The following is a 27,245-nucleotide window of genomic DNA, read 5'->3' on the forward strand; positions in this document are numbered from 1 at the left end:
TGTTCCTTTATAGAGCCCTGTTGTTTATGCATTGAACATATAATCTCCTCTCACAACCAGACTATCACCAGAGAAGTCTTAAGATAGAAACCTAGTGCATGGACATAATACACTTAGGGGATAGAACCCTGGTGCATGGACAGGATACACTTAGGGGGATAAAAACCTGGTGTATGGACAGTATACATTTAGGGGGGATAAAATCCTGGTGCATGGACAGAATACAATCAAGGGAATAGAAATCTGGTGCATGGACAGAATACAGAAAGGAAGATAGAAACTTGGCTGTAAGGTACTGTTAACGAGCCTTATAGCCTCTTCGTCTACCCTAAGTCAACGGTAAGTTTTCAACAATTGGCAGTAGCAAGTAACAGTGCAAGGAATATAGGGAGTTAAACAAGACGCAATTACAGCATCAATATATTATCACCTTCACCAATATATATTATATATCCAAGTATAAATACACATTTTACACTGTCACTTTCACCCTGGACACTCTATAGATCTGCAGTGTTCATCAAGTCTTGGTGAGGTTAATACAACACTTCATATGTCCAGCAGCTAACACACTGCTACTATCGACGGCGGCCACTTTGTCCTCTCACAGGACCAAGTCAGGAGTTCTGGGCTGCCCAAGGTGAACTGCCCTCATCAGCGCTATCGCCTCCTCACATCACCTCACCTCTGAGAACTTAAACGTCATTAGCTAGACAGACAGTATACTAAGCAATCTTAGGATAACCCTTTTTCACCACTCCGAATTGATTTACCAAACTCCCTCCCCTGATTTAATTCTCCTTGTTTTCTGTTAAGGCACTCAGTGATTTAGAGTTTGTGATTGACAAGTTTTAAATATCAGGATTTTTTTTTCAGGTTTATTAAACAATATAGATTTTATACAAAATTTTAAAATATTCTGAGTTACTTTACAACTTTTTTTTATATATTTTAGTTTTGTTTTATTAATTTTATAAAACTGTGATATCAATATAGCTATAAGTTAAGTACTAATTGTAATTAAGCAGCAATAAAGTTATTATCTTCAAAAACTAAGACAGTTAGGTGAGGTTGTGGTTTTCTATTCAGTTTTTCAGGTAAACTCAAATATTCACAATATATTTGACAGTACGATTGAAAACTAAGTGAAAATAAGTACAATTCCTAACTGCTATGAATAGTACATAATTGCACTTATTGTCTTCTTACATTTACCACCCTATTTTTGGAGGGCTGAATTATAATTGTATTCACAACCTAGATGGCGTGGGTATCGTTATGCCACCCACCAGAGGTCATCATCATCGACCTCACCTCTTAACTGAGGTATGAAACAGGAGCCTTTTACCGACGCCACATCACTGCCAATAGATGGCATTGTCTGCATCTTGCCTAATACTTGAGAGTTGGAGTGCAGGTCTATAGATGGCGCCGAAATCGCCACTTCACACTCCAGCAACGGTGTTGATACCGTAACACTGATGTTTGGACAGAATACACTTAGGAGGATAGAAACCTGGTGCATGGACAGAATACAGTTAGCAGGGATAGAAACCTGGTGCATAGACAGAATACACTTAGGGAGGATAGAAACTTTGTGCATGGACTGAATACACTTAGGGGGATAAAAATCTGGTGTCTGGACAGAATACACTTAGCGGGATAGAAACCTGGTGCATGGACAGAATTCACTTTTGGAGGATAAGCCTGAGTCCTCTTCCCTGGAAAAATTAGTTTTTCTCTAACTCTCGTAATATCCATAGAGCCATATAAATATCCATATAAAAGAAAATTACCCTCAAAAAATTATCATCATCAATAATGCAATGAATTAATTATATATTACCACAAATTAAATGTTAAGGGGTTTTATAAATTAAGTTTCATAAAACAAAAAAATAAGTATTAAGCATCAAATGATATTGAAGAATAATTATAATGGTAACCACTGTTCACCCTCAGCAACATTAGTGTCTAACGTACCAACCAATGGTAACAAGGTATATGAACATTTACAAAAGTTTTATGAGCATTAAAATCGCTTAAATGAAGCGGGACCTAATAGTTACCAGAATTAAATATAATGATTCTGAAGTATCATATAGATAAACCAACTATTTTGTTATTGTTTTAGAAATATTTGGCAATTTACTGGTTTTCCTTTGTTGGTAAGTTTGATTGTTAAGTCATGGTTTTAATCATTCCCGTTGCATTGCCACATTCTGGCAGTTATTTCTTGTATCTACTTCCACATATTCATATTTGTTTCTTTATAATTTGGCTCGTGAGTATAATTTAAAAATTTTCTGCCGAATTCATATGCCATATCATACCTTATTAAATTACTATATATACCCTATTTAGGTTGAGAAGGGGTTACAAAATAGGAGGATGTTATTTGAATTATTTATTTCCGTGAACAAAGTTTTAAGGTTGCAGTTTCATAATTTTTGTATGGAGCCAAAGTGAGCGACATTAGTAACATTGTGTGTTAGGTAAGAGAAGAACTTATTTGCAATCTCTTCCGTAACATTATTGGTGTAATAGTCAAGCGACATTAATAACCTTCCCTCAAAGGTCTGGAAGACTATCAAGAAAGGGCTTCCTACAAGCTCAGAGGCTGTGGACCGAAGCAGGCTGGTGATCTCCACGGGTCCGTCCCCATATTTACCTGGCAAGAGATTCTTCAGATTGCCCATGTTAGTGCACGACATGTTGGTGTTAATTAGGTTCTTGTATCCCAGACGAGTCAACAAGTAATTAACGGGCTCAACAGCAGACAGTAGCCATCCAATTCGAGAGAGTATAAGAGGTGCCTTGCTAACAACTAGACTCTGATGAAGGCCATCATGCATACGCTTAGCTAGTGCCCAAAAGCTGCTCTTACTTTCTGCATCAATACTTCGGACGACGAATTCTTGCTTGCACATGGATGCATGGCACCCCAGACTCTCCTGGTAAACACTAGGGTAATAGCGTCGCACGTTCACAGCGTTATCATAAGTGATTGTTAGTGCATCTAACTTTTCTTTGGTATGATCCTGAGCAGTGCGTAGAAAGGCCACGTAGACTGCTGCCATAATGCACGAGTGAATGCTGATTTTTGCTTCCTTGCAATGATTTAACAGCTGTTGTGTTGTCTCGACCGAGAAGTCTTCACGTACTACCTTTGTAAGTGCCAATTTTGTCCTTGGTTGGGGAAGACTAATATTGTAGCATTTCCCACTGAAGATATTGGCTATTACTTTTAATACTACAGGAAAGAACACCCTGAGACTGTATATCCAGTCTTTCATACTAACCAGCTCATCAGCGATGGCAGGTATGATAGGACGTGTGGGCGTGTTGTGTTCCTGTCCAGTCATGACAGCGTTCAACACCTCCAGCAAGTCACGGGAGATGATCATATTAGTCAATCCGTCTATGATGACGTGGTGGAGGGTGATCACCAGGACGGCCTCATGGCGGTCAGGTGATGGCTGTGGCAGAGGGACCAGCCTAGCCCGCCACAATGGTCCTTGGGAATTGTTGTAGGGAGTTCGAATCTGCTGGTAGTATACCGTCATGGCGTCGCCCGTGTCAACGTTGAAGTCGATCACAAAGTCTTCCATTCGTCGTAGCCACGGCCAGAACCACCGCCAAGCAAGGGAGAGCTGCAGAACATGAATTTTCCTGCAAGCAGAGACAACTATAATGTATAGATCACAAAACAGTACCATCCTTAAACTAAGGAAGTAATGCATTCATAAAACTTTAAAAATGTAGACTTTAAGGTGTTTGAACTATAATTAAAATATAACTGTTCTGATTAACATTAAGAAATTTCAACAGTTTTAATAGCCAATAATAATGCAGTTTCAGGCATACCTTAGCTAATTAAAACCCACCTGACATTAATCTTGGTACTTTTTCCGGTAGTACTCTAACGCGTTAATTATTGTAAATGTAAAAAATAATTAATTCAGTAATACAGCTTTCTAGAAATGGCCTAATTAGCGGTCTCCGTGCATGATCTAATGCTCGGTGGTGTATTTCTCCTGTGAACCGCGCCAGCAAGCAGGAGAGGAGCAGGAGCACCCCTCACCACGTCATCACCCACTGACGGGAAGTATCACGTCACGAATTGTTGGTGCTTTCAAGGGTCAGGAGCCAGACTGGCAAGAACCAACTACGTTCAAGCAAGGAAGGAGTAGAGCTGATTATATCAGTTTTCCTAACATTTTGGATACTTTGGGTAGATAGGATATTTATCTTTGTTTATGTCAATTATCAATTCTAAAGATTAGGGCCACTGGTTATCTTAAGAATATCAGAGAAGGCTATTCATTCGTAATTTATTGATTAGTAATGCTAAAGCCGGCACCAGAGCACTTTAGGTTTTTTTTTTTTAATAAAGAAGTGAGGGTTGGTAGTTTAGAGTTGTTACCTGTTAGTTTTAGGTTGTTTTACAACATAGATGAGATCCGAGGAACTGGGGGGAGGGGGAAAGGTTCTCGTTAGTTGCCTCTGAGATAGTCATGTACGCTCTTTTATGATGTATATTTTATAGTGTTTGCTTACAGTGGAGAATATGTGACGATGCTTACCTAGCGATGACTGAGAGCGAGAGTAGAACATGTTCAGGTGTGACTGGCTGAGACGAGGAGAGCCACAGCACCTGAGCTGTATTGCCAGTGCCAAGAAATGCCGCTACTGCTGTGAAGATCTCCAGGTTGCTGACTGGCCTCACCCACTCCCCCGGTCTGGCAGTTATCGTCCTGATCTTGGCCTCGTCTGGCTCACACTGCTGATGACCTCTGACAGCTTGGTAGAAGGTCCAGACGTTGTATGCAACCACCTGGAACGTTCCAAGATAATGAGTAGTCGGTAAAGAAGAATAAAAAGGAAAATATAGAATTTCAGTAATTTTGAATAATATAAAAGCACCTTGACGCGGGTTTAGCCATAGCGGCCAAGAATGAGTAAATACTGGTTTTGTAATAAGAAGAGAGAGAGAGAGACAGAGAGAGAGAGAGAGAGAGAGAGAGAGAGACAGAGAGAGAGAGAGAGAGAGAGAGAGAGAGAGAGAGAGAGAGAGAGAGAGAGAGAGAGAATGAGAGGTTATCTTGAGATGATTTCGGGGCTTTTTAGTGTCCCCGCGGCCCGGTCCTCGACCAGGCCTCCACCCTCAGGAAGCAGCCCGTGACAGCTGACTAACACCCAGATACCTATTTTACTGCTAGATAACAGGGGCATAGGGTGAAAGAAACTCTGCCCATTGTTTCTCTCCGGCGCCCGGGATCGAACCCGGGACCACAGGATCACAATTCCAGTGTGCTGTCCGCACACTGAGAGGGAGAGAGAGAGAGGGAGAGAGAGAGAGGGGGGGAGAGAGAGGGAGAGAGAGGGAGAGAGGGGGAGAGAGAGAGATATATATATTTTATATATATATATATATATATATATATATATATATATATATTTTATATATATATATATATATATATATATATATATATATATATATATATATATATATATATATATATATATATATATATATTTATATTAGTATATTTTGGTAGCAGTCTTTCCTGTAGACATATATTATTAAATATGACCGAAAAAGTAAGATTAATAATTCTAACACGAATTTTCTCAATCTTTCGTACATTTCTTTTCACTGTTGAAGGTAAATCAAAAATCAATTCTCCAAAATTCATTTTTATTTATTAATAAAAATAAAAATGAATTTTGGAGAATTGATTGTTGATTTACCTCCAACAGTGAAAAGAAATGTACGAAAGATTGAGAAAATTCGTGTTAGAATTATTAATCTTACTTTTTCGGTCACATTTAATAATATATATATATATATATATATATATATATATATATATATATATATATATATATATATATATATATATATATATATATATATATACATACATACAAACTTACAAACATTCCATGGGAAACTGTTCTAAGTAATACAAGTCGTACAGAAGGAATAGAAAAACTGACTTCGGAAGCGTAGAAGCGTATTAAGTCTGTCTGAAACATGTTCCTTTGAGGAAAGCCAGAAAGATCCAACGTAGAAAGAGAACGCAGACGACACTATAAAAGAAGGAAAAAATATAGGAAAGGCTTATGCAGACACGAATGTCCTGTCAAAGAAGGAATAATATAAATAGGGAGATTGAAGAACACGAGCGGAAATTTAAACACTCATATCAAACTAAAGAAAGGCAGCTAGAACAGAAAGCAATTCCGGAAATAAAGAAAAATCCAAAATACTTTTTCACATATGCGATATCAAAAGCAAAAACCACTGCCAGTATTGGACCTATTCGTACAAGTGAAGGTTCATACACGGAGGATGACAAAGAAATTAGTGAAATCCTAAAAAAGCAGTATGAGGACATATTTATCACTCCAATAAACAACATGAAAGTGGAAGATCCAGACAATTTCTTTATGCAGGATATCCAAACCCCTGTAAATATAACTGATATCAACACGAGCGTACTAGACTTTGAAAGAGAAATTGAAAACATGCTCATGCACTTGGTCCCGGGTTCAGAATATTTATAAAGAAATGCAAAGTGCCGGTAGCACAGGCACTCAGTATAGTGTGGAGGAAGAGCTTGGACACGGGGGAGATACCAGATGCACTTATAGTAGCAGACATAGCCCCTCTACACAAGGGAGGGAGCAAAGCATTGGCAAAGAATTACAGACCAGTTGCACTAACGTCGCACATAATAAAAGTATTTGAGAGAGTGATTAGGAGTCAGGTCACCAATTTCATGGACACCAATGACCTTCACAACCCAGGCCAACATGGATTTCGAGCTGGAAGATCGTGCCTCTTACAGCTACTTGATCTCTACGACAAAGTCACTGAGTCATTAGAAAAAAAAAAGATTGCTGATGTGATATACACGGACTTCGCAAAGGCTTTCGATATATGTGACCATGGCGTAATAGCACACAAAATGAAGTCAATGGGAATAACTGGTAAAGTAGGACGCTGGATACTCAGTTTACTGTCAAACAGGACTCAGCGAGTAACGGTCAACCATTTAAAATCGCTCTGTACCGCTGGGTACAGTCCTTGCACCGCAGCTTTTCCTTATTCTCATGTCAGATATAGACAAAAATACAAGTCACAGCTTCGTATCATCTATTGCAGATGACACAAAAATCAGTATGAAAATTACCTCGGCTGAAGACATAGAAAAACTTCAAGCTGATATTAATAAAGTTTTCGACTGGGCATCAGAAAATAACATGATGTTTAACAGAAATTAATTCCAGGTACTCTGGTACGGTAAAAATGAGGACCTTAAACATAATACAGGGTACAAAACACAATCGAATCTGCCCATAGTAGGAAAACAGCATGTCAAGGATTTGGGAATAATGATGTCTGACGACCTAACGTTTAGGGAGCATAACCAAGCAAATATTGCGTCAGCAGGAAAAATGATCGGATGGATTACGAGAACTTTCAAATCCAGGGATCCCATCACAATGGTTGTACTCTTCAAGTCACTTGTGTTGTCCCGTCTTGAGTACTGCTTAGTACTCACTTCCCCCTCCAGAGCAGGAGAGATTGCCGAAATGGAGGGAATACAGAGAACATATACGGCACGCATAGACGAGATAAAGCACCTAAATTATTGGGATCGTCTCAAAGCCCTCCAAATGTACTCACTAGAAAGGAGACGAGAAAGATATCAAATAATATACACATGGAAAATACTGGAGGGCCAGGTCCCAAATCTACACAGTAAAATAACAACGTACTTGAGTGAACGATATGGAAGAAAATGCAGAATAGAACCAGTGAAGAGCAGGGGTGCCATAGGCACAATCAGAGAACACTGTATAAACATCAGAGGTCCACGGTTGTTTAACACCCTCGCAGCGAGCATCAGAAATATTGCCGGAACAACCGTGGACATCTTCAAGAGGAAACTAGATTGTTTCCTGCAAGGAGTACCGGACCAACCGGGCTGTGGTGGGTATGTGGGCCTGAGGGCCGCTCCAAGCAACAGCCTGGTGGACCAAACTCTCACAAGTCGAGCCTGGCCTCGGACTGGGCTTGGGGAGTAGAAGAACTCCCAGAACCCCATCAACCAGGTATCAACCAGGTATACCAGGGGAAGGGGGGAGGTCAAGGTGTTACACAAGAGCTATACCAGGGAGGGGGGGGGGTCAAGGAGTTACACAAGAGCTATACCAGGGGGGGGGTCAAGGAGTTACACAAGAGCTATACCAGGGGGGGAAGGTCAAGGTGTTACACAAGAGCTATACCAGGGGGGTCAAGGTGTTACACAAGAGCTATACCAGGGGGGGGTCAAGGTGTTACACAAGAGCTATACCAGGGGGGTCAAGGTGTTACACAAGAGCTATACCAGGGGGGGGGTCAAGGAGTTACACAAGAGCTATACCAGGGGGGGGGAGACGCTAGTTTTCTGAAATCTAAACTTACGAGACAAAAAATGTTGCCCGTCAGATAGAGGAGCACAGTGCTCCAGTCCGGGAAGGCGTCAGGAAGGTAGAGAGGAGCAGCTTGAGGCAGGTCGGAGGGCTCCTCACCCTGTGTTGTTGGACTCAACGATGCTTCATCCGGCCCACTCGACTCCATCGCTACAAATAAAGGTCACTTTAGAGAATTGTGCACGAGATGTTAAACACTTAAATCTCCCCTAGTTTGTTTACTAGTAACAAGGCATAAATTATGGCTTGTCAAGAGATGGAAATAGGAACACAGATGTCACTACACACGGTAGACAAGCACCATGACTAACCTCAGCCTCTACAACTGGTAGTACCTATAGCGTCTATGGAAGTAACGTACAAAATTCAAAGTACATCCACGTATTGTACTACGGGTATACCCAAGTATATATACAGAATGTAACCAGTTGGACTGGGCCGAGCAGAAGTATACTTACTCTACAGCTAAGTCTTACCAATGGTTTATGGCGGCCACCTCCCTGGCTGTGACATTCCTCAAGCTACCTATTAGGTCAGTTTAATGAACGGAAATGATCATGATATGAGTTTATATTCGCATTTAAAACTTTCAGGGCATTATGTCTAACAGTCAACACACACACGTTTAAATTAAAGTACGTTTATTGAGACAATAAAATACATCTCAAAGGGATAGAATAGCTTAGGCTATTTCTACCCTCCAATACATGTCCCATATCAGCCCTCCAATTATTATCACACCACCACCATAGTTCCGAATGTATACACGTCTACAGTTCTTACTGTAGATGGGGTTAATCATGCATGTTTACTGATATTAATATACACAAAAAAGTAATAAATAGGACGCACTATTCATACACTTATGTTAACTTCCGTAATAACAAAGACGTTCGTTCTCCACTCTCAAAGAGGATCCCAAGTTCGAATCCCGCGCTGGACAGAAATTGTTGGGCAAGTTTCCTATCACCTAATGGCTCTGTTTATCTAGCCGTAAATTGATACATGAGAATTTAGTCAGCTGTTGTGGGGTTGCATCCTGGGAAAGGTCAGTAGTTCGACCTTGGGGAAACCTCGATATAAGCCTGACGTACATATATATACGCAGCCTACCTGTCTTTGACAAAACTAATTAGAAAGGCGCCCAGTGCTCAGTAAATAAACGTCCTCACCTCTCACAGGCGGCGATCGCACTGACGCCCCATCTGCTCCCAGGACCACTAGCCAGGTCTCTGCGCATGTTTGTCGGCCATGTAATTATTGTATTATTATATGCGTTATAATTATTATATTATGGTTAAATATCGCCATAATTACTCTATAATTGGTTTATTACTCTCAGTCCAATTTAGCAAGCCATAACACCATTGATATGTACTCTCACAAGCCTACTGTATTTTCTTGTACATAGATAAACAAATAAATTTGTTTCTATTGGTTGGCTGCAACCCATCTTCCGAATTGACAGTACAGCTTAATACTAAGTGTAATAATTAAAATTCCTGATTGCTAGGAATAGTACATAATTACACTTTCCTCCCTATATATTCTCCTCGTTTTCTGTTAAAACACTCAGAATTTTAGGATAAAATTTTCATATTGAATTCTATATCCACAAGTTTTAAATATGAAGAATTTCTTTTTCAGTTTTATTAAACAATAGAGATTTCATACAAAATTTTAAAATATCCTGAGTTACTTTATAAGTTACTGAAAGATTATAGTTTTGTTTTATTAGTTTTATAAAACTGTAATATCAATATAGCTATAGGTTAAGTACTAAGTGTAAATAAGAAGCAATAAAATGCTTGTCCTTGTACACTAAGACGGTTATCTTGAGATAATTTTTGGGGCTTTAGTGTCCCCGCGGCCCGGTCCTCGACCAGGCCTCCACCCCCAGGAAACAGCCCGTGACAGCTGACTAACTCCCAGGTACCTATTTTCTGCTAGGTAAAAAGAGCTTCAGGGTGAAAGAAACTCTGCCCATTGTTTCTCGCCGGCGCCCAGGATCGAACCCGGGACCACACGATCACGCATCCAGTGTTCTGTCCGTTCAGCCACCGGCTCCCTGAGAATAAAGGCCACAAGCCACAAGACTAAAACCAGTGCACTAAATCAGAAGCAGAAAATAAACGAGAGAAAAGTAGGAAACCCCACCTCCATTTAGAACTTTGACCCAAATATCACAGTAACAAGGTTATCGCGAATAACCAAATTCAATTACAGGCTCACTATAGCCTGTGCTACATGGACATTTCGTTCTGAGTAGCAAAATCTAAAACGACAACAGATCGTTTTCAGTCTAAATTTGTATAGTTGTTCAGTACAGACGCTTGAGCGATACTGCACATTTTCAACACCCATTGACATTCACAAGCAACAATGTAAGATTCGCCGAGTCCAGTTCTTACCCTCACAAGACACTTCAGCCTTGCTACAGAACAGACAGCCACACTCCAGCTGTATTCAACCTCTTCGACCCCACCTATCTTCATAGATCCAAGCTCTACACTCTCATCCCACATCCTGACTCTCTACTCCGGGCCTCACTCAGCTCTCTGCCTTGTTCCAGACCTCATCTTAGCTATCGCATGTCTTATTACATCTCCAACAAATCAACTGCTGAAACCGTGGGGTGAGAGAGTGGGGTGAGAGAGAGGGGTGAGAGAAAGGGGTGAGAGAGTGGAGTGAGAAAAAAGGTTGAGAGGGGTGAGAGAGAGGGGTGAGAGAGAGAGGGAGAGGGTAGTGGGGGAATAAGGGGTGGAAAGGAAAGGTTGTGCTTAGGAGGAGGGGGGGGGGGTGAGCATTTGTTTGAGGCCTTATTACCTTTCCAGAACAGGTGAGCTAGACAGATAGGGAGATAGGAAGAGACGTAGGGAGGAAGGTGGTTCAGAGAGAGGTGGGGGGAGTAAGAGAGAGAGAGAGAGAGAGAGAGAGAGAGAGAGAGAGAGAGAGAGAGAGAGAGAGAGAGAGAGAGAGAGAGAGAGAGAGAGAGAGTGTGTGTGTGTGTGTGTGTGTGTGTGTGTGTGTGTGCGTGTGTGTGTGTGTGTGTGTGTGTGTGTGTGTGTGTGTGTGTGTGTGTGTGTGTGTGTGTGTGTGTGTGTGTGTGTGTGTGTGTGTGTGTGTGTGTGTGTGTGTGTGTGTGTGTGTGTGTGAGAAAACCGTCGGAATGCGAGAGAGGCAAGCAACCTTAGACGTACTGTGGTCAAGGTGGGAGTTTAGGGGTGGGAAAGTCAAAGTCACCCACCAACATTTGTCCATTATATCACCTCACTCCATAACATTCCCCCCAGCCGCCAGCTGATGCTTCTACAGTATCTATCTGTTACCCCATCTAACCTCACTTATGTAATGCATTAACCTACACTACGTGTGATATTTAAACTCCTGGTGACAGTGGCAGCTCACCAACGTAAAACAGTATTGCATTTCAACCTGAAATAGCTATTTTTCGTCTCGTTGATTCATACACGTTAGGCGATAAAAGTTTATTTATAGATTTAATTATACATTATATAATTTTTTTATGATGAAGTAATAAAATAAGGTGCATTTCAATATTGGATAAATTGACCTTGTGCATTAACTTTGATAAGAATAATAAGGGTAATTAACATTGGTGAAGTTTTACTCTGGGTAAAATAACTTGTGACAACATTAACGTTGGAAGTTAACAATGTATTGTAACTTCTTGAATTCAAGTTATTTAAGTTTAACATCGTGAGATTAACCTTGTATATTAAACTGGTAAGTGTAACAAGGGTAAATTGAATAATGTGTAACGTCTAGAGAGTAAGTCTAACAATGGGGACTCACATTGGTGAAAGTGCTACCATGGGTAAATTAACAATGTAATACAGTAACATTGTATTGCCGGAGGGGGTGGGGGTCAGACTTTGCTCCCTCTCCCCCCACCCGAGAGGGTACAGGAACAGAGCCCCTGCGTGTGGGAGCCGAAGGCCTGGGAAAAGGGGGCTGGCTGCTGTTGTTGTGTAAGATTCAGCTACTGAGAACAAGAAGTTCCAAGCAGCACGGGCTACGGCGAGCCCGTAGTGGACTTACGTGGCAGAGGAGCGGGGCTGCTGACGTGGCTGGGAGCACACACTTGTAATGAGGCTGAGGCAGGTGAGGTACATGTATCCACCTGCACACCTGCCATTGTCCTCAGGAGGAGGGGGGGGGGGGCGGAGGCTTTTCAGCGCCAGCACGAGAGCGCGAGGCGCCGTCTGGTGGGGCCAGGCTGAAGGCCTACAGAATCGCGGCGCGATACCCTGGGGCCCCACTCAACACGATACCCTGGGGCCCCACTCAACACGATACCCTGGGGCCCCACTCAACACGATACCCTGGGGCCCCACTCAACACGATACCCTGGGGCCCCACTCAACACGATACCCTGGGGCCCCACTCAACACGATACCCTGGGGCCCCACTCAACAAATCACGGCCACCTTCTACCCACCCCTACCCATTGCATTTATAATAATTATTTGAATCTTCCGCAAATTAAATTGTTAAATTTTGCCCCGAGTTTATTGGGCAGCGCCACTCATCTTGTGAGTGGACATACCGCTATAGCAGTATGTACATCACTCCCCAAAAGGAAGAAAACCCACTTGGTTGTTCATCCTATCACTTGTACCCAGACACAGCTGGCACTTGCTTAACTGTCTCAAGTGAACAGCTCCTCAAACAAGAAGATTAACATCTGTCAACCCTTAAAAGCTTACGTTATCATGCGGGTACAAAATGGGGAAATCTTTTAAGAACAGTATCAATATTTGACAAATAGTGTTTTCCTAATTCAAACAATGTGGGGTTTATTATTCTACACATACTTCTAATGTCTCTCAGGTGTTCACATTCACGTAGATAGAGGTCTAGGTGGTGTCCGTCACTCTCATAACAGATTCTGCAACTTCGCTGATCAACAGTTGTTTCCATTCTGTATCTCCATGGATATTTGTAAAAAAAAATTATCGTCTCAATACCTTCATTTTTCGTCTCGTTGATTGAAACACGTTATGGCGATGAAAGTCAATTACTAAATTTAATTATTAATCAATTAAATTATTGATAATTTAATTATTAATAAATTTAATTATTAATAATTTAATTATTAATAAATTTAATTAATAATAAATTTAACTCGTAAAGAGTTACTCGTAGGCTCCCGAAAACGGTGTTTAATGTATTGTGAGGTGTCGTACCATGCAGCTCCAATATTTAAAAAAAGTAAACAACACCAAATCTGAGATCAAAAGGCATAGAATTTCTACGTTTAAATAGTTTCCAGTAACAATATTATTGGTAAGCACATTTTGAAAGCTAATTTGAGAATATATGTTTCCAAGTTTGCCCTTTATGTAAATTTTTATGTAATGAATATCTTTAGAGACTGTCAGAATTTTAGCAATAAGTACGAATTTGGTGATAACAAATTTCCTTAAAATTCTGTGAAATATTTTACTTGGAAAAAAGGCATTAGACAGAAAAATCTTGTAAAAGACATTTACTTCATCACATAATTTGCAGAGGAATAATAAAAAAATTTATTTAATAAAGTTTTAAGTATGCTTATTTCAAATAATTTAGGACAAAAACTTAAATAATACAAGCCTTGTCCAGTAATTGTAAATTTTCAGTATACAGAAGAATTAAATTGGGCACTATTAATAGTAATTAACAAGTCAACAGATATTACTAGGAAATTAATTTCAATTCCATAAGTAAAGGTTTAATTTGTGTTTAAAATTCACATAAAAAATAAACATCTACATATAAGTGAATATAAGAAATAAGAAGAGAATCGTCTTAATATCGACGATATAAAATAGGCTTAAACTAAGGAGGACAAGAATGTATTTAACGTTTCTCAACATTTCAGAGGAACACTTTAGCATAAGATTTAGACGCGATCCAACTCCAGTAGACTGAGGTGGCCGGATAAGAGATGAGGACCACACCACGGGACAGGAATGGACCTTGGTTCACTTGACTAACACTTAAAAGTGTCAATAGACGAGAACTTTTAAATAAATATGAAGAAAGTAGAAAAGTACAAACAGAAACTAGCAGATCCATTGTTAATCATTGGATCAAAGTGCGTGACAAAGATGGACATGCACCAGAGCATTATATTTTCGACTGAACAAAGTCATTTATAGATAAAGCTAAACACACGCTCCATGATATGGCAAACCATCTTATTACAAGTGATAAAATCCTTGCATTGTATCGAAATTTCGCTTCTAGTAATATATAACATGTGAGATTATGAATAGACTGTGCAGTGTGAAGACTACATAGTCTTCACACTATGTAATAATAAACAGTTGTTCTTTTATGATCCTGTAATATCCCATAATTAAAATATTATATTGATAAACAAAAGACCTACCTTCAGTTTATAGTAATTTGTTGTAAAATACATAGATATTTTGTTGAACAATATTTGTAACTAACTGGCATAATAATTACAAGGTGTGTGCAGGTTAGATGTAATTGTTAATGTAAAAATCACGGTTGAGGTCTGATTAAATCCTTAACGATAGTGTCCAGCGCCGATTTCACTTAGAATTCCCAGGAGTTGGCGGGTCTTTGTGGTCTTATAGTGTGCCCTAGGGGGTTGAGGTCTTTTGTGCTCTGTGTAATCATGTTTTGAGTTTCCGCTCACAGGATGAGTATGGGGTGCACAATAAACCAACTGCCTCCGTCGGCAACAATCACCTGACTAACAATGGACGAAGAATGCAATATCTTTATTACCGCTAAAATTGGCTCAAGAAAAGGGAAGGGAAGGTTGTGAAGAGTAGATAAGGTAGTGAAAGAGTAAGAAATGTCATGAAAAGTCTACTTAACTGATGCTCATTCTGGGGATCAATGTCCCTGTGGCTCGGTCACTAACAAAGCCTCCTGGTTGGTCAACGAGGCTGTTAGACCCAGCTGTTTGCAGTCTGATATGTATGAATCACATGATACCTAATCAATCTGGTTGATTAAGGATCCTTTGGAGGTGTTTATCAAGTTTTTGAACACTGTGAAAGGTTGTATTTGTGTAGCAGTTGTCAGTGTTGATGCTGCCATAGCGAGCGACATTAGCAATGTAATGTGTGAGGAATGAAAAGAACATTTTGGCATTCTCTTCTGTGATATTATTGATGTAATAATCGAGTGACATCAGCAACCTTCCTTCAAAGGATTGAAAGACGACCAAAAATGGGGTTCCTACGAGCTCAGAGGCTGTGGACCGAAGCAGGCTGGTGATCTCGACGGGTCCGTCCCCATATTTACCTGGCAGAAGAGTCTTCAGATTGCCCATGTTAGTGCACGTCATGTTGGTGTTAATTAGGTTCTTGTAACCCAGACGAGTGAGCACATAATTAAAGGGCTGGATAGCAGCCAGTGCCCAACCAAGAACTCCGCTCCAAATAGGTGCTTTGCTAACAATAAGACTGTGGTGGAGATCGTCATGCATACGCCTTGCTAGCGCCCAAAAGCTTCTCTTGCTCGCTGCGTCACTGCTTCTGACAACGTATTCTTGCTTGCACATGGATGAGTGGCACCCCGGAGACTCTTGGTACACACTAGGGTAGTAGCGACGCATATTTACAGCGTTATCATAAGTGATTGTTAGGGCGTCTAATTTTTCTTTCGAATGTTCCTGGGCAGTGCGTAAAAGTGCTAAGTAAGCTGCTGCCATGATGGTCGAGTGTATGCTGACTTTTGCTTCCTTGCAGTGATGTAAAAGCTGTTGTGTTGTCTCTTTTGAGAAGTCTTCACGAAGTACCTTCAGAAGTGCTAATTTTGATGTAGGTTGGGGAAGACTAATATTGAAACATTTCCCATTGAACATATTAGCTATTACTTGATATGTGGTAGACATGAGTAGCCTCAGACAGTATATCCAATCTTTCCTGCTAACCAGCTCATCCCCAATGGCAGGTATGATAGGGCGTGTGGGCGTGTTGTGTTCCTGTCCAGTCATGATAGCATTCAGCACCTCCAGCAAGTCACGGGAGATGGTCATGTTGGTGAACCCGTCTGTGATGACGTGGTGGAGGGTGAGCACCAGGACGGCCTCGTGGCGGTCAGGTGACGGCTGTGGCAGAGGGACCAGCCTGGCCCGCCACAATGGTCCCTGGGAATAGTTGTAGGGTGCTTGAATCTGGTGACAATATACCGTCATGGCGTCGCCCGTGTCAACGTCGAAGTCGACCACAAAGTCCTCCATTCGTCGCAGCCACGGCCGTAGCCACCGCCAAGCAAGGCATAGCTGCAGAACATGTATTTTCCTGTCAAAAGATTTTTCGAAATGTTAACAGTGGTCAAAACATTTATGCCATAATAGGGTTTATAATTAGTTTTGTCCATTATTGTAATTACTGTACAAAATGTTGTGCCGTACCGAGCGATGATGGAGAGAGCGCGTTTAACGTCCTGAGGTGAAATGGCCTGAGCAGAAGAAAGCCACAGCACCTGCGCTGTATTGCATTTGCCAAAAGCTGCTCCTGCTGCTGAGAATATCTCCAGGTTGCTCACTGGTCTTACCCACTCCCCGGGACGGGCTGATATTGTCCTGAGTTCGGTCTTGTCTGAATCACTCTGTTGATGACCTCTGACAGTCCGGTAGATGGTGAGGAGGAAGTAGGCCACCAGCTTCAAATTTGGGAAGATTGGAAGAGATTACAAGTAACAAACTTTGTCTTGTATTTTAATTTTCGTTTTTGAAAATGAATAATTTATGAACATTCAAGGTGTAATATGAAACGTGACCCCGACCAGGTATGCCTGTGTCTGAAGTCAGGCGCTGTAGTAACACACACTTACCTTGCTTTGCGTGAGAAATTGGTCCCAGGTTCTTATCCTGGCTAGCAAGTATTACTTATAATCTTTAAATCTTATATCTAATTATATTATAATCACATCTTATCACAATCATATGTCTAGACAGTAAAAATAATCAATCAATATTCATTGAAGGCTACCTTGCTCAGGGAGCATGGGGGGGGGGGGGGGGGGAGGGACGACGGCTGGGAGAGAAACGCCCACCACGGCCCGGGGCCAGAACGTGTTTGTTTACTAATAGGGTGAAACGTGTGTGGTGCCTTGTGAACTTTATTCAGCTTAGAACACCTTATTCAATTATCTTTATCACCAGTGATTACTCTCTAGAACTGGGAGAGTACCTGGACAATATCTACAAGGAAAATTCCTAGTAAAATAATCTAAAAACAGTGTAGAGTGGAGCACACAAGGTAACTCTACCTCCACCATCTACTTTATCTCATTCTACTGCAACAGCAATTAAGAACATAATCAAATAGCAATGCTACTAGAACATTATACAGCAAAGTTGTGACATAAAATATCGTGCCTAAACTCTACAAGAGAGTTACTTGTCAGACAGGCATCAGCATTCAGACCTAAGTATAAAGAGTTATTTTAGAGTGTTAATTGGCTAATTGCATGCTTTTATAAGCTTGACATGTCCAATAAGTCTGTTTGTCGTTACAGGGTGAGGCAATGCCTCATATTTCAGTAAGTTTATTAATATTATAGCAACTGAATCTGCAAGTTTGGCAATGAAAATAAACTATGCAACATTCTGGTTAATAAAGCTGATATAGTTAAATATAACACAAAGTTAAACTACATAAATTGTGATACAAATGAGGTAATTAGTAGAATGTTGGAGTTAAAGGAGAAACTCTGTGACCCTTGTATTAAGAATATTCAATAAATCAATCAGCAGTGGAATAATTCAAAGTGGCGAGTAGCCACTGTGGTATGACACTAAAGATAGGGGTTACAGGTCCTTTCCTTTGAATTATTGTTTGAATTGCCTGACTAAGATACTTGGAAGTTTCTTGAATCAGTAACAATGAATTTAATGAGAAAACTTTAATCATATGGCCTCATAAAAGATTTTAATCGTGCTCTATTTCGATGGCAATGTTGCCTTGCAAATATGCTGTCTTCTACACAAGCATGCTCGAGGCAGTAGGCGGCAATAACAATTATGATACCGATATTGAACATAGGTTTTTAATACTGTGCCCTATGAGAGTATTACAGACACTACAGGATGAGTTTTAGTGTGTTACACCCAATGATATTCAAAAGGGGAGGGGTTAGTGTGATCAACATAAACATGTTCCTGAAAAGGGGGGGGAGGGGAAATGGGGGTGTTACGCAGGGTAAAACTAATAGAAAATTACATATTTGACACTTCAGCGCTTTTGACATAAAAGCTGAGGAAGGACCTATGTAGTTTTTGAGAGACGTTAACTCAGGTGGGTGGGAAGTGTGTTACATTTACACACTAGGGGAAAGTTCATGCACATGTACCGAGAAAGAAAGGTTTAAATAATTTGGAGACTGCAAGAATCTAAAGTTTGAACTCACCAGACATAAAAAGTTGCCAGACAGAAACAGCAGGACTGTGCTTGGGTTCACGTAGGCACCGAATAGCGAGAAATGGGCGGCTTGAGAGATGTTGGCGTCGTGGGGGCCTGGGGTTATATCCAGGTCAAGGGTCAGTGAAGGCTGCTGGAATGCTGCCTTCTGGTTACACTCCATCGTCACAAAAGATCTAACCACTTGAGATGGTTTAAGCAACAAAAATTACAAATTTCCCACTGGTCACCAAGCACTGATTTTCTTAATTGCTTGAACAGTTATAAAAAGCGCAACGTTCCAGGATTTAACCATAACAGGGATGAGTGAGAAGAGCGTCACGCTGAGTCCTGGCTATAAGCAACCTGTAACAGTGAAGAATATTTGGAATAGCTATTAGTCGAGAGAGAGAGAGAGTGAAGGGGAGGGAGATAGAGAGAGAGGGAGGGAGGGAGGGAGATAGAGAAAAACAGAGATAAAGAGAAAAGGAGAGGGTTGGGAGAGAGACGCTCTCTCTCTCTCTCTCTCTCTCTCTCTCTCTCTCTCTCTCTCTCTCTCTCTCTCTCTCTCTGTCTCTTTCTCTCTTTCATTATGTAACAGGGGGTTGATATCATATAAACATCTGTGGGAGGGTATATGATATCAAGAGGATGCTGTGGGAGGGTATAGGTTGTCTAGCAAATGCTGTGGGAGGGTATATGTTGTCCAGCGGATGCTGTGGGAGGGTATAGGTTGTCCAGCAAATGCTGTGGGAGGGTATATGTTGTCCAGCGGATGCTGTGGGAGGGTATGTGTTGTCCAGCGGATGCTGTGGGAGGGTATGTGTTGTCCAGCGGATGCTGTGGGAGGGTATGTGTTGTCCAGCAGATGCTGTGGGAGGGTATATGTTGTCCAGCAGATGCTGTGGGAGGGTATATGTTGTCCAGTAGATGCTGTGGGAGGGTATGTGTTGTCCAGCGGATGCTGTGGGAGGGTATATGTTGTCCAGCAAATGTTGTGGGAGGGTATATGTTGTCCAGCTGATGTTGTGGGAGGGTATGTGTTGTCCAGTAGATGCTGTGGGAGGGTATGTGTTGTCCAGCGGATGCTGTGGAAGGGTTTGTAGTCAATATATTTTTATGTATTTATGGTATGTATTATGTATTTAGGTATGAGTTTTCAATGTTACAGTCACACACACAATCGTCATACGGTGAACAGTGCTATTTCAATATCATAGTAAGGCTTGGTTATAACTCATAAGACGCGCAATATATTTAAAACAATAAGCTGCTCAGCTGGGTACGCAGTTGACACATGGGTGACCATTTGAGCCCCCCCCCCCTCCTGGCCCTCTCCCTGCTGCCCCCCCCTTCCTCTTTCCCACCCGCTTCCACACTATGCAACACAATGCACCCACACACCACACACCAACCTATCCTCCTACAAAGAGCGACGTTTTTCGCTCGTTTGCGTTACATAAGGCCAAAAGTTGTAGGCGCTGTGGCCAAACACTGGCGCGGCGCTTCACGAGCGCTTTTTCCTGAGTTCGTATCCTGGCCGGGGAGGATTGACTGGGCCCCATTCCTAAACTGTAGTCTTTGTTCATCCAGCAGTGAATGGGTACCTTGGTTGTTAAACGATATGGCTTGTCTCTGCTGATATAGATTTGATTAAATGTGAACTCTGTCAGCAGAAATATTCACATACTGTGCGTCATTATATATTGGAATGTGAAAAACATCGCGGAATTCAGAGAAAACACCATTAATAGAGTCCAAAATAATGTGTAAGTGCTATATGTATAATGCTGTACTACCAGGAATCTTAGCGAAAAATGTGCTTACAGTAGGTGCAGCCTGCACATGACTGTAAAGCTACCGCCCAGTTGGGTGGGTGTGGAGCACATTACTAAAGCTGCTGCCCAGTTGGGTGGGTGTGGAGCACATTACTAAAGCTACCGCCCAGTTGGGTGGGTGTGTAGTACATGACTAGTAACTGTCTGACTCACCATAGATGTAAAGTGTCTAGTATAGTGACTGTTGTGAGCCTCTTGTTGAATCATTTGTGATATAAACAGATTATTGATATGTATATATGTATTTGTCTACATGGATGTATATATATATGTACATGTGTATGTAACACTAACATTGTGTAACTAGCTTCAAAAGATTGTCACTTGCTTAACTAAATGAACTTTGGGGTTCAGTTCCTGAACCCATTATGTGTCTTTTGTAACCCTTTCCACCACCGCCCACGGGATGGGTATGGGGTGCCTAATAAACAAAGATATTGAACTGAATTCGGTCGTTTTCCGAGTAAAAATTAGGGTTAAGGACCTGCCCGAAACGCAATGCGTGCTAGTTACTTTACAAGAATGTAAGACCTCTTATATGGGAGCCGGTCGGCCGAGCGGACAGCACACTGGACTTGTGATCGTGTGGTCCCGGGTTCGATCCCGAGCGCCGGCGAGAAAAAATGGGCAGAGTTTCTTTCACCCTATGCCCCTGTTACCTAGCAGTAAAATAGGTCCCTGGGTGTTAGTCAGCTGTCACGGGCTGCTTCCTGGGGGTGGAGGCCTGGTCGAGGACCGGGCCGCGGGGACACTAAAGCCCCGAAATCATCTCAAGATATATATATATATAAGTAGTGTTGGTCCCAGGAGGACGGTAGAGAGATCCTTAATATTGTAGGACCCAGAAGGGAGGGAGGCAGAGAGGGCCTAGCTAGTGATGGTCCCCAGGAGGGAGGCAGAGAGGGCCTAGCTAGTGATAGTCCCAGGAGGGAGGCAGAGAGGGCCTAGCTAGTGATAGTCCCAAGTGGGAGGTAGACAGGTCCCAGGAGGGAGGCAGGAAGATAATACCAACTGGCAGGTTACTGTACCACTAAGGCGCTGAAGGTCCTCCTCTGAGAGCCGCTCGTAACACACTGACACTCTGGCTGCGACCAACTGAGTCATTCAGTAATCAAAAGGTGTCGGTAACCCGTTTTTTTCATGTCATTGTTTCGTAAGAACGTTGACGGTTTTTGTTTAAGTATTTATGTACTGTCATGTACAAGAGACCTTGAATAAATTAGCAACATATGGTTAATGTTCGAGAAGGATGCAAGGAACGTTATTTATTCCGCGTGCGTTCCTGATGGACTATACTAGAGGCAAGGTCAACCATGCTCACTCGTACGCGAACACGAAACTATTCGCTCGTCCTGCAAAGGTTTACAGAACCTGAACCCAATAGTACATTTAGCTATGCAGGTGTCCTTGGTACATAGCATATTTACAGTAATTCCAATCTAAAATATACGAAATTGAGCTCCAACAATTATAGGGCAATATACATATGTGGCTCACTGGATGAAACATTTCATTGTTCTCCGAACATACATAAACACACACACACGCCCGCAGGCACGCACTCGCCTCCGTGTACATGTCCGGTTATGACGGCCACCGCACGCACGTGTGTATGTGCGGTGTGCGTGTTACGACCCAAGCTCCGGTTGTTTGAGTACAAACTTGTGGAGTGTGGTGTACCTGTGGTTCACACAGAGAAGGTAAGGGACATTTATGGTTCGTTCATACCATGTGATAGGCTACGAATTTTATTTAATTATATTTAGGAGACCGAATTAAATATGTTTTGATAAAAAAAGAGGGTTTGCATCTTTGAATGCAATATAGACAGGTTGCTTAATTCCAGTAAAAAATGGCGGGAATGTAGTCTCTGTCATACGTAAGAGTATGTGGTACTTCTAGATGGTTAGATACACCATTTTTAAGGCAAATGGGAAGGAAGGGTTCGACAAGCCGCCGGCTTTCTGTCCTCGTCGAGGCCACTAGAGTTAGTAGCTCTCGGGAAAACTCTGGTAAACCATGTTTATATGTTGTCTAATATATTGTAAAGCTAGGATGTTACATTTAAACTACATGTATTGAATGGTGGCAGTTAAGTACTGTATAAGAGGTTTGAGTAACAGTGTTCATAGCACGATCAGTTTACCAGGCGAGAAGCAAGTAATGTCACTTTGGGGTGTTCAGTAATTAATAAATAGTGTAAGTTATAACTGGAGTTTATCTCCTCCTGTGTTTAGAGTTAGGCAATCTGCACCTAGACAGCACACTTTTTATGTTGATTTGTGGGACTAATTTTCAGGGGGGGCCGGGTCTAGCCTCACTCCTCTACGAGGTATTCCCAGTTAATATTATTCTACTATTCTTAAACAATCCCCCACTCTGTTGCTTCTTTCGTAGTTCTTCTCAAACCTCAATATCTTTCATCTTCAGTCCTTTCGGCTCTTTCTTTCAGCCCTCTCTAACAGTTCTTCCCCACCTCTACGTGGCTCACTCTCCAGCCAAGACTCTTCCCTACCTGGATATAATCTCCAGCAAGTACCCCTCTCCTTTGCTTCCCGAGTGGGCACATAACTAAACCAAGGTGGCAGTAGAAATCTTAAACGTCTTTGAAAGACACTGAAACATAAGTACCAATAAACAAATACTACACATTAGAAAACGAATTCCAGAACCAATTATCCCTGACAACCGCTGAATCCAGCATACGTATGTCGGCACAATATTGGATGATTTACAGATCAGTAATCAAACAACTTAATAACGGTACGGGACGGATTGAAACGTCGTTGCTTCTTCATCTGATGTGTAGTTTGGTCATTACAGTAATCAAAATTGACCTGACTGAAATAATTAACAAAGCAAAAACAGTCTTAGCCAAACTGCCGGGTTTGGTCTGTGTACCGGGGGGGAGGGGATTCATTTGGTGCTAATCCTTAAATGTTCGCACCTGTTCACCCAGCAGTAATCGTGTTCGGATGGGAAACTTTACCCTATTAGGTTTCCCATGGCGGATCGTGTTCCATGGGAAACCTAATAGGGTAAGGCTTACCCTGAGCTGTGGAAAGAGGAAATCTCTCAGCCTGCTAACGGGAGTTAGAAGGCCTCTGTTCCTGTACCCACCTCTGGACCCACTTCTAGAAGTAAGAGAAAAAGCTACCCTTACACAAGACCGGCCGAGTCTCGGGTACCCTCCTGTACGAATATATACTCTTAAGGAAACTAACAAGTAAAAGTTACAAGGAGTACAAATCACGGCTCAAGGAAGTGCCGCAAACACCTTCAACCGTATGACCAAACAATTTATGAAAACCGATCAGCAGTGAACATACAACCTTTGATCACCAGACTAGAGCAGCAAGCCACTAGGGTGAGAAACACGATGCAATGTTAAAAAGACCCAATGTTAGAGAGACTACTTTATGCTGAGTCACCTCTCTCTCCCAGGCTGTGGACCAAGACCTTGGATACACTCGCCGACAATCAAGCACTAAAAAACACAGAACAGACGAGCAAAACCAAACTTGAGAAAAAAATTAGCATAAAAACATCCGACCTAAAACATAACATGGAAACATGTACGTAAAACATGTGAGTGTGTGCGGCTGAGCGCAACAAAGGGCAACTTCCAGCACCTCCCTGACACCTGACCACCCCTGCACCTCCCTGACACCTGACCACCCCTGCACCTCCCTGACACCTGACCACCCCTGCACCTCCCTGACACCTCACCCCTGCACCTCCCTGACACCTCACCCCTGCACCTCCCTGACACCTCACCCCTGCACCTCCCTGACACACCTCACCCCCTGCACCTCCCTGACACAGGAGAGCACATCGTGTCAGCAAGGCGGACAGTAGTCCTGCTATTATAACTGACTCCATAATGTATTTATCTAAATATTTACTTCATCAGCGCCTCTCCATCATCTTCACAGCCTTCCCCTCCAGTAGGGAGATAAGCGAGCACCTAACCCCCCCCCCCCGCCCACTTGGGCGCTGCGCCAACCAGGATCCTGCCCGGCAAGTCCCATCTATCTCTTATTCAACATTTTGACCTTGTTGGGACCAATTACTATGCACACCACTCAATACCCACGTCACCACACAGTACCCATGTCACCACACAGTACCCATGCCACAACACAGTACCCATGCCACCACACAGTACCCATGTCACCACACAGTACCCATGTCACCACACAGTACCCATGCCACCACACAGTACCCATGTCACCACACAGTACCCATGTCACCACACAGTACCCATGCCACTACACAGTACCCATGCCACTACACAGTACCCATGCTACCACACAGTACCCATGCCACCACACAGTACACATGCCACTACACAGTACACATGCCACTACACAGTACACATGCCACTACACAGTACACATGCCACTACACAGTACACATGCCACTAAAGACACTGCCTTTATCGACTGAGCTACTATATGGTCAAAAGAGTTGAAATCGAAGTTCTAATGAACTTACTGGATCCTGCAGCCTCTCCGAAACACAAACCAGGGTTTTACACAACTCCCCCATGCACTCTATATAGGCTGCCTGTCACCGACGAAATCAATTATATAAATTATTATTCAGTAAACACCAAATTATTACTTAAATCCATGGCTAACAATATTTTCACTGAGTAGGTTTCAGCTTCCACGTTTTCTGTAACGCTATATTCTTGCTGTAACTTAAGAAGGCCGTTTGGCAGGGCAGGAATGTGGAAAGACAGGCAGGCTAGCAGATAAGAAGGCAAGCTAGCAGGCTGGTAGGTAGTTAGGAAGGTAGGTATAGGCAGGTAGGCAGCCAGGTAGGAACATTGGTAGGTAAGCATACCGACCACGGTATTGGAAGGTAGGCACACCGACCAGGGTATTGGTATGAGCTCCACTACCGCCCACGGTATTGGTATGGGCTCCACTAATTCCCAGGGTATTGGTATGAGCTCCACTACCGCCCAAGGTATTGGTATGGGCTCTACTACCGCCCACGGTATTGGTATGGGCTCCCCTGCCGCCCATGGTATTGGTATGGGCTCCACTACCGCACACAAAATGCGTATGGAGTCTATTACCGAAAACGGGATGATAATTGGGTCCTCTACCTCGCACGGGATGGGAATAGGGTCCACGTCCTCCCACGGGATAGGTATGGTGTCCTCTACTGCCCACGAGATGGGCGTATAGAGTCCACTACCTCCCAAAGGAGAGGGATGTTTATGGCATTCTCTACGCACACGAGATTGCTGTGGGCTCCATTACCGCCCATAGAATGGGTATGCAGTTCACAACTGCCCAAGAGATGGGATTAAGGGGGGTCTATTACTGCTAGCGGGATGGGTCTCGGGTCGTCGACCATCCTTGTGATGGGAATGGGGTCCATACCTGCCAACGAGATGGATGTGGGATCCACTACTGTCCATGGGATGAGCACGGTTTTCACTTCCTCTCACAGATTAGGCATAGTGTCCTCTACAGCCCATGGAATGAGTACGGGGTCCTCTACAATTCACGTGATGGGCAACTCTTCTGGCCGTTTCAAAGAAAACAAGTTTAGCATAGCCTTTTTATCTTTTAAACCCTGCAATTTATTATACAGTAACGTTAAAACCGGAGAATATTATCTTCTTAGAGCAAAAGTTCACTTGCCGATGGGCGCCTGACAGCTGGGTGGACAGCGCTTCGAATTCGTAGTCATGAGGTTCCGGGTTCGATCCCCGGTGGAGGCGGAGACAAATGGGCAAAATGTTTCTTTCACCCTGATGTCCCCTGTTCACCTAGCAGTAAATAGGTACCTGGGAGTTAGACGGCTGCTTCCTGGGCGGTGTGTAACAAACAGGAGGCCTGGTCGAGGACCGGGCCGCGGAGACGCTAAGCCCCGAAATCATCTCAAGATAAGATAAGCTAGTTTACGAGTACACTAATATTGGAACCGAAATATTCTTTCCGACCATCACAAATATATGTGTTTAACCAGGGAGGCAAGCCGGGCATTGGAATCACTGCACCCTGAGAACGGCCTGCAGGATATCTATGGGGTCCACTACAGCCCATGCAATGGATATGGGAACCTCTTGCTCTCCAGGAGCCAGAGGTTCCTAGAGAATGAGAGGTTCCTGGAGAGCAAGAGGTCGCTGAAGAGTTAGAAGTCGCTGGAGAGGCAGAGGTCGCTGGAGAGGCAGAGGTCGCTGGAGAGGCAGAGGTCGCTGGAGAGGCAGAGGTCGCTGGAGAGACAGAGGTCGCTGGAGAGGCAAATCCATCATATAACATGATGGATTTGGGTAGCAAATTAAGTTACCGGGATCATGGCATATAACAATTCTGATCAATGATATTAATACCGAGAGGTATAGCTCACCTCTCGGGTGTGTACTGAGAGGTTAATTTCACTGTACATTATTTCAAACCCGAAGTATACTTGCTAGTTATTCAGTAAGGACTTGTGGTGGACCTAATAAAAGGTTGGTTGGCGTTAAACCCGACATCAAACCAAACAATGCTTATTT

At 42.6% G+C, this 27,245-nt stretch overlaps 2 protein-coding genes across 2 annotated transcripts; both read right to left on the bottom strand.

The window, feature by feature from the left end:
- Positions 1 to 406: 406 nt before the first annotated feature.
- LOC123756993 (uncharacterized) lies at positions 407 to 12,664 on the bottom strand. Its single transcript, XM_069331723.1, has 4 exons — positions 12,553 to 12,664; positions 8,483 to 8,640; positions 4,587 to 4,837; positions 407 to 3,672 (listed from the first exon to the last, which is right to left on the bottom strand). Exons 1-4 carry the CDS (start codon positions 12,647 to 12,649, stop codon positions 2,442 to 2,444), a joined length of 1,737 nt encoding a protein of 578 aa, XP_069187824.1. The 5' UTR covers positions 12,650 to 12,664; the 3' UTR covers positions 407 to 2,441.
- Positions 12,665 to 14,041: 1,377 nt separating this feature from the next.
- Positions 14,042 to 21,908, bottom strand: LOC123756666 (uncharacterized). Its single transcript, XM_045739893.2, has 4 exons — positions 21,754 to 21,908; positions 18,898 to 19,253; positions 16,898 to 17,148; positions 14,042 to 16,784 (listed from the first exon to the last, which is right to left on the bottom strand). The coding sequence occupies exons 2-4, from the start codon at positions 19,069 to 19,071 to the stop codon at positions 15,476 to 15,478; spliced, it is 1,734 nt and encodes a 577-aa protein (XP_045595849.1). The 5' UTR covers positions 19,072 to 19,253; positions 21,754 to 21,908; the 3' UTR covers positions 14,042 to 15,475.
- Positions 21,909 to 27,245: the final 5,337 nt, after the last annotated feature.

This window comes from Procambarus clarkii, chromosome 26 (assembly GCF_040958095.1).
Source record: "Procambarus clarkii isolate CNS0578487 chromosome 26, FALCON_Pclarkii_2.0, whole genome shotgun sequence".
Lineage (NCBI taxonomy): Eukaryota > Metazoa > Arthropoda > Malacostraca > Decapoda > Cambaridae > Procambarus > Procambarus clarkii.